Source organism: Simochromis diagramma, unplaced genomic scaffold, assembly GCF_900408965.1.
Source record: "Simochromis diagramma unplaced genomic scaffold, fSimDia1.1 OVJJ01000302.1, whole genome shotgun sequence".
Classification (NCBI taxonomy): domain Eukaryota; kingdom Metazoa; phylum Chordata; class Actinopteri; order Cichliformes; family Cichlidae; genus Simochromis; species Simochromis diagramma.
This window is the reverse complement of record NW_024386792.1, coordinates 11,711,331-11,726,077: the sequence shown is the minus strand read 5'-3', so window position 1 is coordinate 11,726,077 and position 14,747 is coordinate 11,711,331. Positions and strand designations below refer to the sequence as shown.

The 14,747-nt window shown below is 40.4% G+C and overlaps 2 protein-coding genes across 3 annotated transcripts; one reads left to right on the top strand and one right to left on the bottom strand.

The window, feature by feature from the left end:
• Nucleotides 1–2,930: 2,930 nt before the first annotated feature.
• Nucleotides 2,931–8,013, bottom strand: si:ch211-243a20.3 (uncharacterized protein LOC100151507 homolog). The gene is made up of 4 exons (XM_040024505.1): nt 7,695–8,013; nt 5,380–5,516; nt 5,015–5,144; nt 2,931–3,449 (listed from the first exon to the last, which is right to left on the bottom strand). The coding sequence occupies exons 2-4, from the start codon at nt 5,492–5,494 to the stop codon at nt 3,122–3,124; spliced, it is 573 nt and encodes a 190-aa protein (XP_039880439.1). The 5' UTR covers nt 5,495–5,516; nt 7,695–8,013; the 3' UTR covers nt 2,931–3,121.
• On the top strand, nt 3,449–14,187 carry LOC120729076. 2 transcript variants are annotated; one of them, XM_040024504.1, is made up of 7 exons: nt 3,449–3,605; nt 10,521–10,746; nt 10,938–11,210; nt 12,183–12,295; nt 13,112–13,225; nt 13,329–13,439; nt 13,529–14,187. In XM_040024504.1, exons 2-7 carry the CDS (start codon nt 10,656–10,658, stop codon nt 13,589–13,591), a joined length of 765 nt encoding a protein of 254 aa, XP_039880438.1. In that variant the 5' UTR covers nt 3,449–3,605; nt 10,521–10,655; the 3' UTR covers nt 13,592–14,187. The 2 variants fall into 2 exon arrangements, with proteins under 2 accessions (XP_039880438.1, XP_039880437.1); XM_040024503.1 differs by lacking the exon at nt 3,449–3,605 and having other exon boundaries at nt 10,290–10,746.
• The last annotated feature ends 560 nt before the right edge of the window (nt 14,188–14,747 follow it).

The following is a 14,747-nucleotide window of genomic DNA, read 5'->3' as shown; positions in this document are numbered from 1 at the left end:
TTTGGTCACAGAGGAGATCGAACAAATCTATTCCCGAGCTGTACAGATTGTGAAAAATGTACATATGTCAAAAAAATCTAGTTCATCCTTGCATTTTTTTTGTATGGAGAGAAATTACTTGTGTGCAGAGAGTATTTCAAATTTGATTGAATATTTAGTAATATTGAAAAATGAGATTAAACACAGTCAATGTGAAAATAAGTGCTGAGAAATATTATTCTTCTGTCTCTTTGGAATAAAAGTGTTAAGTATTAATAAAAAATAAGAAATTTCAGCTGGTTGGTCTTTTCTTTTTCTCCTGCAGTTTATGTGCATGTCTGTAGGTTGACCGTGATGTCACACGAAGGGATCACATTGCTGTGTCCATGTGCGGTCCTGTGACATTATGGCTGCTGCAGAATGCCATCTTTTTTGCTCTTTCATTGCATCTTTTGCTTGTCATTCTCTGTTTTGCAGTGGGAAGAGAAAAACCACAAAGAGGCATGAGAGAGGCAGAGGAGATAAGGAGAACAAAAAATAATGGGAGATATATTGAGGGAAAGGAGAAGTGATGCAAACTGAACCGAGCAGCAGAGATCAAAGCCCCCAAAAACCTCTCTCTCCCCCTCCCCTTACTCTTCAGACTCTCTCTTTACTCTTGTCCAGCAACAGGAGTTATTTAAAGAAACCAGCCGGTTTGAAAATGTACCGATGCCTTGCCTACAGATTTGGAGGGAAGGTTTTTTTTAACAGCTGCAGTCCTGGATGGTTGAACAGAACAAGGTGAGGCATAGGTAGAAATAACCTTTTCATAAGTTAATCAGCTTCTGAAAAAAAAAAGAAAAACATCAGCCTTTTTTTTTTTTGCTTACTTCTTCGATCCCTCCATCAACCCAACAACCCCAGGATGCATTGCAACACATGTAACTACTTCTTGACAATTAACTGTTACCTAGCAACTGGCTCTTTTTGCTGAGATGGGGAGGGGTGTAGAAAGAGAGACGGGGAGGGAGATTTATACAGTATTCCCACGGCATCTTAACTGGATTGGATGCAACAATGCATTGACAATACAGTACCAAAATGGAAAGTACAGCCTGAGCTGAACGCCCACACGTAGCAGCGAAGGGGGAAGGGGGCGTGCAGGGAGAGGAGGGGGGGAAGAGAGGTGTGGTGGTTTGATATACAGTATGGGGGTGGGGGGATCACTGGTGGAAGATTTAAAAAAGGAAGGAATTAGCGTGCAGCTGCAAGTTGAAAGTGAGAAAAAAAGGGAGAGAATGGACACGCCACCCTGCAGTATGAGATGAGGATGATAAGTGAAGTTGTAGAAGAGGAGTAGGGAGAAGCTGGTTGCTGTAGAAACACTTGGCAAAGTTTTAATGAAGGCATAAAGTTGGCTGTCTGCACTCAAGACACGCACACACACGATCACCATACGCAAACAAACATTATAATTATGTTAGAAAATAATAGGCACCCCCTGCTGGGCCCACGAGGGTCGTTCCTGGACTTCAGCTGAAATAAATAAATAAATAAATAAATAAATGAAGATCAGCCTCCGTGAATTGGTGTAAAGCCGCGTGTGATTACGGCGGCAGACGAGCACTGACACCCTGTGGCAAAAACAGGGCATCCGCCTTGTTGGACACGCACAGGTAGCAGGAGAACAGCCTTCATCTGCAGCGTTGCAGACGTCCACGCCTCTCACCGTCAGCCCTATGTGTGGTTAGGCGGTTAGGTGTCTGCCTTTCAAAGGTTATTTGTGTAATAAATATAGGCTTGAATATTAAATCAAGTAACGCACACTTAATGTTTCCATGAATAAAATTAGTTGCGCTGTGGACTTATTTTAAGGGTGTATTTTTTTTTCCTGTTTTGGGCATTTAAAAAAAACTTAGCCAAATTATCTAAAAACCTCCATTTTTATTATGTCCTCTGCAGGCAGGACTCACGGTGAGTTACTCTGGTCTAGAAGAAAGACGGAAACCCCGACGATTTTCATGCTTCTGTTCGATTTCTTACATAAAATCATTATGTAATTATTCTGCTTGTTCCTCCTCACATAAGAACTCCTCGCTCTCCCTGAAATCATTTGTCCATGCCTAGTTACAGATATGTGGGAAAAATAATGTGTCCTTATCCTTTAGATGCTACACCCGACTGTGAACTTCAAGGACTTTGAGTGCTGTCTGCATGTAGACTATCGCTGTGTTGGTTATCATGATAAGCACCTTTATTTCAGTCAAATCAAATAGAGACCCTCTTTTTTAAAGTGCGAGAGACTTAAAAAAAAAGTGGGGTGTGAACTTCTTTCGACTTCCTTAAGTGGGGGCATGCCAGAGAAAGGTTTGACAATAACCTAATGAAACAAGTCTTTCTTCTTCTTGTTTTACGCACACACCATCCTTGCATTTTGCGCACTGTAATATATTATATTCAATCCAATAAGGAGGTGGCGTGGGAGTATTGCTTCGTTTGGGGGGGGGGGGGGGGGTTGGAATGCTCTTTAATAAAAACAATAGGAATCACGTGGCTTAAAAGTGATGTAATGGTTATTTTATTTCTAGACATTGTGCCACTCGTTAGGCATGATTTCTAACCTTTGTATAAATAGCCCTTTGAAAGTGAACCATAAATAAACATAAAACAGCCACTAACAACAAGAAGATAATTTAGTGCAAAGTTGTTGGCTGATGTATTTGGTTTTGTTTAGTGATCAGTTTCTTTAGCTCTCAACCGTCCTTGATAGCGGACAGCTTTTTGGATTATCCCTTCACATTATTTCTGTATCTAATCAATCTACACGGATTAGATGCAGAGCGGCTAAAGTAGCAGAGAGCTTCTGGGACAGCAATTAGGTTTGTGTAAGGTTGTTTCCCAAGTTGAGGTGATCCATAAAATAAAAGAAGAGAGAATGAGAAGTGGAACTGATGAGGCAAAAACCGCAATGAAATGGTGATAACAGTTTATTAAAGAATTTTAGTCTCTCACTAATAAAAATCAGAGGTTATATTGCATATGTAGAAACTTTACACTGTTTATAAAGGGATTTATAATTCGTTTCGGTAAACCCAACAAAGCCTCCAACTTTTTCCCTCTTTCCGTCGCACGCCCCCGCCCCCCAACTCTGTCCATCCATCTATGTGTCACTCTTGACCAGCTTCACTCCCCTATTCTTCATGACTCTCACCCGTCTCCTCCTCACCACCCTGCTCCCTCTGGGCGGGCTCACGCTCACTGCGGTCCTCGGGGTGTATCGGGCCAGACTCGCCACCTTCCCTTTCAGGCTGTGAGCCCGCCTGCCTTCCGCCTCCTCCTCCTCCTCCTCCCCATCCTCCCCCTGGTAGCCGTAGCGACGGAGAAATGGTTCCAGCGTTGCTAGGCGATGAGAGAGCTCGGCGATGCGTCGGTGCAGCAGAGAGACTTCCCTGAAGAGGTCGTTGACAGACTCGGACAGAGGGCGCACCCTGCAGGAGGAACAGAGGACGGTTAACTTCAGAGGACCGCTCACACATATGGAGCGCTGTATGAAATTAATTATGACTGTGGATCAAGTCTTGAAAGACTTGATCCAAAGCAATCTGTGTGGTTACAGGAGACAAAGGAGGCAAAGACAGGCTGAGGTGAGAGTAAGAAATGCTCCTGTTTGTCTTCAAATTGGATTGGTTTACTCTCTCGTGACTTTTGATGCTCCCAAAATACATTTGTGGCAGTTCATTCATATCACACTTTAGAATAAAAACTTGCTCTTCTTTTCTGTTCAGCTAAAGTTTAATTTAAGTAATCCAGTTCATAAAATGGTGAGTATATACATAATGCACTGGTGGAAACTTTCTGGGCATATCTTGCTATTGCCTGGTCCATATTGACATGATAGCATTAGACAGCTGCTGCAGATTTCTTGGATTGAGATCTGGTGACTTTGGAGGCCATTTGAACACAATGAACTCAGTGTCAAGAAACCAGTTTGATATGATGTCGGCTTTATGACATGGTGTGTTATGCTGCTGGAAGCAGCATCAGAGGATTGGTACACCGTGGTCATGAAGGGATGGACACGGTTAGCAACAATACTGTCGTGTAAAACAATGCTCAGTTGGTACTAAGGGGCCCAAAGTGTGCCAAATACAGTTACACCATTAGACCACCAGCAGCTACAGCCCCAAACCATTGATACATGGTAGGATGGATTCAGGCTTTCATGCTTTCATGATCCTGCCATTGAAATTTCACAGCAGAAGTTGAGACTCAAGCAATGCAAATATTAGCCTTAATTTTACCTCAACTTCTTAGCTGAAAGATATGGTCTTCTGCTGAGTTCAAAATATGCTCTTTTGCATATACTTTGGTTGTTACGAGTGTTTATTTGAGCCACTGTTGCATTCCTATTAGCTCAAAGCAGTCTGGCCATTCTCCTCTGATCCCTGGCCTCAACAGGACATTTCCATCCAGAAAAATGCTACTCGCTGGATATTTGTTCTTTTGTGCACCATTCTCTGTAAACCCTGGAGATGGCTGTGTGGGGAAAAATCCCAGTAGATCAGCAGTTTCTGAAACACTCAGACCAGCCATTTGGCATCAATAACCGTGCTTTTAAAGTCACTTAAATCACCTTTCTTCCTCATTTTGATGCTTGATTTGAACTTTATCAGGCCACCTCGACCATGTCTACATCCCTAAATGCACAGACTTGATTGTCTAGTTAGACGTTTGCATTAACAAGCAGTCAACAAGCAGGGCATTGGTGTACCCTACAAAGTAATGGGAAATGCGTTCACATGGTCATAATAAAATATGAAATCTCCCAGGCTGACTAAAACAAGCCTCAATAAAAATAAAAAAACACAGAGTGAACTCTTCTTGTCAACAAACGATGCTGAAGAAATAAACATTTGCCTTAAAAGCAGATACTGTTAAACAGTAGTCATCTAATCACATAAAAGCGACTCTTTTGTCTAATCCTCAGAAACTGAGTAAACAAACCTCAGGCTGATTAGACATCATGATGATGGGTGATAAAGGTTAGGCCCACCTGGAGTAGTCGGGCAGCAGCGTGCTGGGCTGTGAGTGCAGCAGAGTTTTGATCTCACTGAAGATGCGTTTTCCCCAGGCATCTAAAACTCTGGTCACACTGCGCACTGAGGCCACATTCACGCTCTCAGCTGAAAGCGAAGCGTGACACCATCAGGCTTATATTTATGGAACAACAAAACATCCTGTATGAATCATGAAAATGAAGAAAGCGTGTGCTTTAATTGTTCAAGAACTGTTTCTCTGAAGTGTCTCGGATTGCTGCGTTTCATTCAGCTGCCATAGCTCACGGCTTCAAACGCACAGTGATTTACGGGCTCCGTATCTCCAAACAGAATAGATCAAACACAGGCTTGTGATTTATACCTCCCTCTCTGTAGTTCCAGTACCCGTAATCCACTTCATTCTCCTCCTCGGCTGCATAGGCCCCAGTTGCTGTGGCAACCACCATCAGCGCCATCAACAGAGAGTGAGGGCCCATGTCGAGCAGATACACGCTCCCCCTTATAAAAGATGAAGAAGAAGAGAACAAATGTGCCTGTGTCAAAGTTAAGTTTCAAACCAACCTTTTTTTCCCCTCCTTGTTTTTAAAGCAGAAAAAAAAATGTGTTTACATCGCCGACAAAGATGTGTGGAAATCAAAGCAACTTCATGTGCCACTAATTAGTGAAAAGGCGAGCATTTTTTGTGTGTGTGTGTGTTTTGCCAGTGCGATGTGCAACTTTGCTACTGTTTTTGTTTTATTGTATTTTACTTTATTGTCTCAGTTAGGACAATTTCTTGGAATCTGCCCGTGCTAAGACTAATCACTGCTTAAAAAATGGAAAAGTGATCAAAGAAAATTTGTTGATAAAGATAGACGTAGCTTATGAGTACAAAAAGTAAACCAAAACAAAAGTGTCTTAAACATCACTTCTTTCTAATGGCCAGCAGGAGGCGCCTCCTCTGTTTGGAAATCATAGTTTTGTATAGAAATTTTTGACAAAATAAACAGACTACTCCCGCTTGTTTAAAACTGCCCTTACTAACCATAATCTAAGCTATTTTAGGTAAATTATGTCCCCGTTCAGCTTTTCTGTTTCTCTGTGAAATGATCTGTCCTGTTTGAAAACAGTAAAAACAGTACCATGCTCAGCTTCAGGCTTTATAGTGGGACTTCGCCAGCTACTGGGCTGACTTTGCAGTGGCTATGTGCATCTTTCATATACAGTCTTTGGGTCAATTGGCACACGTGTGCCAGTAATAACTGTTACTGTCTTAGTAAATAAAAGACATCTTTCACTTAAACTGTAAGAAGTAAATGTGTATAATTATGAAAAAAGTTAGCTCATTGTAATTATTCTGCAACCCTCCTATAATAATTTTGAAGCAAAATGTTTATGTTAATTCACAGAAAATGAAATTATTTTTTTAAAATGTATTTATTTTACTTTTTACTTTGGAGGCATACTGATGAAAAAACAAATAATAAATAAATATACAAATAAATGAATAAATAAATTACTATATGCAATAGTGAAAAAACAGGAACAATTCTGTCATTTGATTGTTTATCTATTACTTCATTCCTTTGTTAGAGTATGAATCGTGGTGGGGAAGGTCTTTATCAGTAGGAAAAGCTGTATAATATAAAATACAGTCCAAAATTATGCCTTTCTTCATATATTCCAAAGCTTTCCAGTGGACCAGCTTGGAGTCTTTCCCAGGCCAATTTTGGCCCCTGGGCCTCCTGTTTGACATCCCTGGTATAGAGTTTACCAAAAAGCCTTAGAACCTGGTACTTTATTACCAAAAAACACAAAAATGTTTGTGAGTATGACTGATAGCTCAAAGCATAAATGCAATGTGACTTCACTTCTTGTCTGGCAGCTTTATCTCCAGCCTTTTTCATAAAATCAAACTATGGATGTTTCGACCACAGCTTGATCCGGTGAGTCCAACAGCACCTTATTTTTCATTATTTGGGTAAATGGTTAAAAAGATCACTGGTGGGGTTAGAAAGCTGGAGACTCGTGTAATACTCCCAGTCACTGTGGCAGATCCAGGATCCACAGAGGGAAAAAGAAGACGTGTAAAAACACTTGTACGTCTCTGCTTTCCCTCCAATAAAACCCCACTGATGACAACACAGCTACTTGATAATGGGGCAGGATGCGAACCAAAAAAAATCTTGTTCCCTGTCGAACTGAAGGGATGAAGAAAACAGGCTTTTTCCAGTTGGACCTGTCTGTGTGTGTGGAGAGAGCAACAGCAGTTCAGTTGGGAAAAAGAAAAGGAAGGCAAGTTTTTGATTTTTAGAGTCCAGTTTTAATGGGGAAGAAAAGAGAAATGCTAAAGGCAGGCGACCCAGAAAACCAACCAAGCAAAGGGAAAAGCAAAACATCAGCACTGCATCCATATGACAGATCTGTGAATCATACTGGACAGTAATAAGTCGATGACTCACTGCTGAGGTATTGTAAATGTTCTCAGGAGGTCTGAATTTGGAGGCTGATCAAAGGAGGAGTGAAAATTAACTGCACAACAGCACCACGCAAACCAGCCGTCACCTGTTATGATCATGGTTTGTGGCTGTGCTGGAACAAAAACACTTTGCAACTTTGCAAACTAATGCCGCAGCGGCAGAAGTATCACAAGCTGGGAGCTGTTTCGGAAAAATGAGCAAATGAGCCGATACTCACGACTTGAAATGATGATGATGCTTTTAAGACTCAGCAGGAAGTCCTTCTCCCTCTCCCATGCGGTTTGAATACCAGATGTCTCTGCTCCTCTCGCCTCTCCACCCTGTCGCTCCCACGGTCCCTCTACTTACTTCTTCTCCCTTCTCTCCTGTTTTCTCCGACGCTCTCTCCACCCTCTTCTCCCAGCTTTGGGATAATTAAGAGAAGAGTGTGCGGCAGGTCCGGTACAGAGCTCTTTTTAAAACAAGTTTAGGGTTTGGGAGCTGTGCTAGCTTTTAGACCCCAACACACGCCCACCTCCAACTCTCTCTCTCCCTCTCATGCATATCACATGCAGACAAATTCTGCAATCCAGCTACTGCCAGATGTGTGGCACATCCTCTTCTCTGAGATGTGATTTACCCCGTACTCCTTCTGTCTCATCTTCAGCGTGGAACAGACAGGTATATGTATATTTGAGACTGTAATCTCACTCTGCTGGAGGATCACATCTCTGCACCGTGGTCTCCTTAAAAATGTTACAAATCCTCTTTATCTGACCGTTTAACACCTTCTGCCCTCCACACAGCGATATTCAACTATAAGAAGCAACTGCTGCTAGTATTTATGTCAGAAACAGAGAAACAAGAGAAACATCTTTTACTTTTCTAGTAAACTTTAATAGAAAACCTGCATGTTTACTCTACACTGTATTGTAGACCCACTTACTCTGTAAATTAAGAATACATATACAAAATATAATGTATTTTTAGAGGTTAAACCAACTAACAATATATACATAACATGCATTAGTTTGTTTTCTTTATTTAATATGTTAAAGAATATTTTCTCTGTAATCTGTTTGATGTTCATCCTCCAGCGTCTCTAAAATCCTCTTACAGTCATAATAATAAAATATGTATATTGTGAAGAAATAGAAGCTGTTATCTGCATGCTGAAAACACAAATGAAAAATAATTGTGGAAAATGTTGCAGTAAGTTAAACTGAAGTCATTTTGATTTCCTCTATATAATCTGATTAAGTGCAGGAAAGTATTCAAGTTCTGTAACATGTAACGTTAAGTATAGATAAATCCATTTAAAACGAGCATAAAGTATAAGCATAAAATATACTCCAATACGTTTACTAATACTGTGCTCATAAATAATTTTCCCTTAAAGCTTTGAGATAAAGATTCAAATGATTTAACATTAACAAGTAAATAAGGACTTATAATTGTTGTTTAATCACCCATTAAGGTTTTTAGACATGATCCGAAGAGCCTGCTGAAGTTCACACTGAGCATAGGAATGGGGAAGAAAAGCGAACTAAATAATTTTATTTCATATTTCAGAAACTCCATGTAGATTTCTGCTGCAGCAAACAGATAGTTCGGGCAGAATTTGGTGGAAACAACATGAAAGCATGGATCCCTGTGTAAACATTTCACACTGGTGGTGTTGTCATGGTATGAAGAACATTTATCTGAGTGGTGGCTACCACAGCCTACCTGAGTGTTGTTGCTCATCATGTCCATGTCTTTATGACCACAGTGTACCCAGCTTCTGATGCCTGCTTCCAGTAGGATAATGCACCAGTTCACAAAATGCAAATCATCTCAACTTGGTTTCTTGAACATGACATCAAGTTCACTTTACCCAAACGGCCTCTACAAAATACAGTAGTAGTTGCAGTAAATCAAAACTTGAACATCTTCCTTATATAATATTACAGAGCAGAAGGCTAATGTACGTCAAAAGGGAAACACCAGCTAAGTAAAGTTCCTCAGCAAAGCCTAGTAGTTCATTAAACCTTTGTTTCAGCACTGGAAACTTTTAAACTCAGGGGATGTTGGGAGTCCAATCCAGTATATTAAAGGCACATAACCTCATTTCTCAGTGCACCGATTAAAGCTAAAAAGGCAATACAGTAACTCCAGTTCAACTGGTTCAGAATTCCAGTGAGGCACTTGTTTGCATGTCAGATTTAAAAGGACCTCTTAGGTTAAGTGCCATTTTGTGCTGTGCTCCTGTAAACCTGACTATCTGTGGTTTTACTGTATACTTCACTCCCCAGGAAGGAGGAGAGATAAGAAGTGCATTATAGTGGGTATGAAATGGAAAAAGTTATTTCTCAGTGACTGGCATCCAGATGTTATTCCCCCTCTCTATGTCTGTTTTCATGCTGTGGGCTGAGGTGAGGTCAGAGTTGGACGGTAATCTCTCCAGAAAGGAAACGCTGAAAAAGTCAGGTGGACGGGTGGAGAGAAGAAGGAGGGCGTAGGAACAAAAAAGACAAATGGAGTTAAATAACAATAACTGCCACACTTTAACATCTGCACATCTCCACTGGCAGCTTCAGAGAGAGCGAATCAGCAGAGAGTTACTGCAGTGAAGAAGTCACACAACCCGCGACAGCTGGTTCACATTAACAAAAGGCAATTTGTCACCTTCAGCTAAATTCCAGCCATGCACACACACACACACACACACACACACACACACACACACACACACACACACACACACTTATTTCCGCTCCCTGCTCGAGTCTTCTCTTTCTGCTGTCATCTGAAAACCACATGACGAGGTGCGCACTCGTGGCTCACTCTGTTACTTCGCCAACACTGTCTCACTGTGGACGAAAGCCAAAACTGCAGTTTGCTTCCCATCCAGACGCTGACGTAACAGCAAACTGCAACCAGGAGAAGTCTTTCTTTGGACAAAACAAAAACTTTTAGAGTTGCCTGTGAAAAGTCTTTAACCTTTAGTGTTTTTAGACTTTAATATTGTCTGCCATGTCCTAGACTAACATGTAAAATGCTGTTTTTGCTTGTTCCCTTTTAGAGTGCGTCAGTGTCCATCAAACATTTTGGGGAAGTGTTTTTTGGCAGAAAGAGGAACTTCAACAGTCTATAGAGTCACAAAACATTGTCATCGAAAAAGAATACAGACACTTTTATCAAACTATCCAATCGCACCATGGAATCTCAACCGTTTTGGACCCTTTTCTTCAAGTTGACATGGATACCTGCATTTTTCCTTCTCACTGTCTGTTCAATGGATTCACCAAGTGAGCCACCACATTTGTGTTGTGACTGATATTTATTTGACTGGGATGAGTGTTTTCTGTTGCTTACGTGTGCGACTAACCCTGTAGTCTAGAAATAGATCGGAGAATAAATGAACTGCTGCAAATTTATTTCGTGTCCAGCGCTGAGTCATTTCAGCCCTAATGTGAACCTCTAACATGTCTTTTCACAGGTATCAGTCTGGAGCAAGAAGTCTTTGTGGCCTTTAGAGGTGAAAATCTCAACATTACATGCAATTTGATCAAAGCAGTAAACCAAACGGAAGATGGCTGCTTGACATGCTTTGATCCAAAAAACAAAACAATATACAATAATACCATCCCTACAATGGATACCAAACAGGAAAGATTTTCCTGGCATCTGGAGCTGAAAAACCTGAAGCTTTCAGGACTTTACTCCTGCCAGTATCAAACGGTGAAGGTGGATTGGTTTCTTCGAGTGACAGGTTAGTCCAAAAGAAAGAAAATGAAGATGAAAGCTCCAACTGTAAGACATCTTTATCACAGTTACTCAGCAGTAAAGTATTTTAAGGAAGGAAGACCTGCCTTAAGAAACAGATTCACTGCATTTTTTCAGATTTCTTTTTTTTAAAAGAGTAAATGTGTTTAAAAGGCTCTCTGTTAAAGACATGCAGGACATGAAGATAACTGTTTGTAATCATACAATGAGTGTAACTTCTCAACTTTCCCTTCTTATTCCTTCTTTTTAAATCTTCCTCTTTCTTCAAATGAAGCAGCGTCCATCTGTGATCCTGTCACAGATGAACACAATAAATTCAAAAGAAAGCTACTGCAGTGGCAGGGCAGTTAAAACATGTTTTGAAAATAAGATTAAGATGCTTCAATCAGGGCTGCTTTGATACATATTATTAGTGTCGAGGAGGTTGGTGGGGTCAGTGGCTGAACTACGATGATACCTTGCTGCTATTGAACAACACTAAAAATAAGAAGTTTTTATAGTTGCATCCTTTACAAATACAAGCAATAATCAAAATAAGTTGTAACACAGCTTTAAGGTGAATTAATTAAGAATAGGCTTTCAAATCCTTACAGTCCCACAAAGGGGGATCATATACCGTTTGCTATTTTCCACTGGTTCTTAAAGGGCGTGCGTACTGATGAAAAAGTATTGCGTAGTTCATACAGAAAAGAATAAATAAACAGCATTCTGTGTAATAAAAACAACATTTTTTCTCTCTTATCCTTCCAGTAGCTTTGCTATCCCTGAGATCTATCTTCCGACCCTTTGAAAGGTCCTGAATCTTCTTTTGGAAACCCCTGTACGTCTTGAGAAATTAGCCAGAACAGACGCCAAAGGCCATTTGATCTGCATGTTATCCAGTTGTGATGAAGTCCACCACAGGGTGACATAATTTTTTTTTTAATGTATTTATTTTTTGTCTTTGTGGTTTTTCCAGATGAAGGCTACAAGGAACCTGTTAACACAGAGTTCATCATCATGGCCATTTTCACGGGTGTGCTGTTGATCTTCAGTGTGCTCGGCTCATTGTATGTCTTCAGAGGACATTGGGTAAGACTGATCCTGCTGTTAAGCAGGCAATAGTTAAGAAACAGCAGGTTACAACACACCAGAGTTGTGTCACAGTTTAATGAGGGATATTTTGACAAATTTTTAACTGTATCCGGGCTTGCTCAGTTCTACAAACAAAGGTATTTAACCTCAGTGGGATGGTTGTCCCCTTTGGACGTGGTCCTGAGGGTCACTGACCCACTATTAATCACATGAGTAATCACACAACCCGAGGCATGCTCTCTAGATTAAGTTACAAGTTGGAATTTAAAATGCCCCAGTGGGAATTTTCATCTGAAACTGATTATATGACTTAATCCTGATTATACTTAAGTTTAATAAGTGTGAACAATTATACTGCCAATAACAAACAGCTGTCCAACATCAGGCAGTGTCATCTCAGTCTCAACCACAAAACCCAAATCAGACTAATGGAAATAGTCACATGCCACCAGTTTTGTCATGTCTTTATTGCCTCATAAACTGCACTGGGACTGCTGTTACTGAACTACTGAATTATAATCATTTACACACTGATTTGAGCCAAAGAAAACCTAATACTCTGATTTGCAACATGCTCAATTTCTTCATCTTATCAGTGGCTGTGCTTCTTTTGTAGTCCCTGTGGACTTGAGCTCTTATACAGCAAGCGCATTGAATGCGAAAATGAAGTTAGCGCCTTAAACTCTGAATACAAACACAAGACAAAAAACTAGAAAGGGAGCAGCTGTGAAGAAAGCCTCGTGTTTTACTCGTTTGTATGTTGCACACCTGTGATTTTTTTTTTTTTTTTGATGAATCCAACTCCATCTTTAGACTGAGAAACATGGAGCTGGCGAGAAAAAACAAAAGCAAAGCAAAGAAGAGAAGAAGGTGACAAAGAAGGAGGACGATAGCTTGGATGGAACAGCAGCTCAGTCCTACTATGCCGTGAGCACCTCTCTCCTCATCAGTGTCTTTCACCTGAACTTCCTTACATTCATGTGGTCATTTCCAACATTTATTTGGACACTGACATGAAGATCTCTTTCAGAGTCTAGAGCCTCGTCCCAGGTCTATTTATGATGTACTGGACAGCTCACCTGCCAGAAGAGAAAATGACCAAGACAAAGCCATACCCAAGAAAAAGGAACCACCCAAAAAGGTCAGCGAACTTTGAGTGTCTTTTCAAAATAACGTGGTGTCAAAATAAAACGTGTAAATGTTGACCTGCCTTTCATTTTACCTCCACAGGCAGCGCAAAAGACAAAAGACAAGGATGAAGGTGTTTTTGAGTCTGTTTATGAGAACTTTTAGATCAACTCGTGATTGTGGGATCATAATCCAGCGCTTTTCTACTTTAATCTCATCTGTGTCAGCGACACTGAGAGAATCATCTTTCAATAAAATCAACAAAAACCACAAATGCAAAGTAAAAGTAGTTTGGTACAACACAATTATTTCTAAAAGTGTGTAAAAAATGTAAATGAACAGAAGCATTCCCATCAGAATGAGCACAGTGTATCAAAAGTACTAAAGGTTTTCACTAAATACTACGACTGTACTATGTAAAAGTCTTTAGCTACACCTCATTTCTTTAGATTTTGTGCACCAATTTATTCAAACAGCCAAGGCAAAAAGAGAGTTTGAACAGTTCTAATGAGCTTAAAAGTCAGTATTCAGTATGAGCACCTATATTTTCCACCAAAGCCTGAAATTTCTTGCACAACTTTCTTGTCATTTCTGTAGTCTTTAGGAATAGTTCTCCAGGCATCTTGATGGATGTTCAATGCTCTTCTTTGGATGTTGACTGGGTTTGCTCCATTTTCTGTTAAAATGATTCCACACAGCTTCAATAATGTTGGTGTGGGAATAAAGTCTGGTCTCTGGGGAGATCAATTCCATAACTGACAGTGTGTGTGTGTGTGTGTGTGTTGTTGTTGTTTTTTTTTAATATTATTATTGCTGGTTTTCCTTTAGTTCAGTTAGTTTGGGATCACTTTCATGCTCAAAAATGGAGTAGCTAACAATCAGATGCCAAATGGTTTTGCGTGAAAGATCAAAATCCTGTGTTTATAGTTTCATTCATTTTTGACCCCCAGTTGAATGGCAGCCCCAAACCATGACAGAGCCTCCGCCGTGTTATACACATGGCTGCACATACTCTCTGTTGTACCTCTCTCCTAAGCTCCTCCGTACTGATGATGATTTGAACCAAAAATTTCCAATTTGGATTCATCACTCCATAAGACCTGTGGCCACTGATTTTCAGTCCAGTTCTTGTTTAATTTTGCACACCAGAGCCTTTTCTCCCCTTTTCCATTCATTAACAATGCTGTTTAACAGCCACCTTCCACTGAAACCATTTCTGATGAGGCTTCAGCGAACAGTAGATGGATCAACTGAAGGGCCAGATGTATCTCCACTTTTTTTCCAAGTGGAGTCTAGTGTTTGATGTCTTCTTCTCACCTTA

What these genes read in the sequence shown, in the direction of transcription:
- si:ch211-243a20.3 (XM_040024505.1), bottom strand. Translation starts at nt 5,494, where the DNA reads ATGGGCCCTCACTCTCTGTTGATGGCGCTGATGGTGGTTGCCACAGCA. An exon ending in CTGGAACTACAGAGAGGGAG is followed by an intron (nt 5,145 to 5,379) that starts GTATAAATCACA and finishes CTTCGCTTTCAG; the next exon opens with CTGAGAGCGTGAATGTGGCC. An exon ending in CTGCTGCCCGACTACTCCAG is followed by an intron (nt 3,450 to 5,014) that starts GTGGGCCTAACC and finishes TTCCTCCTGCAG; the next exon opens with GGTGCGCCCTCTGTCCGAGT.
- LOC120729076 (XM_040024504.1), top strand. Translation starts at nt 10,656, where the DNA reads ATGGAATCTCAACCGTTTTGGACCCTTTTCTTCAAGTTGACATGGATA. An exon ending in CTGTTCAATGGATTCACCAA is followed by an intron (nt 10,747 to 10,937) that starts GTGAGCCACCAC and finishes GTCTTTTCACAG; the next exon opens with GTATCAGTCTGGAGCAAGAA. An exon ending in ATGTCTTCAGAGGACATTGG is followed by an intron (nt 12,296 to 13,111) that starts GTAAGACTGATC and finishes CTCCATCTTTAG; the next exon opens with ACTGAGAAACATGGAGCTGG.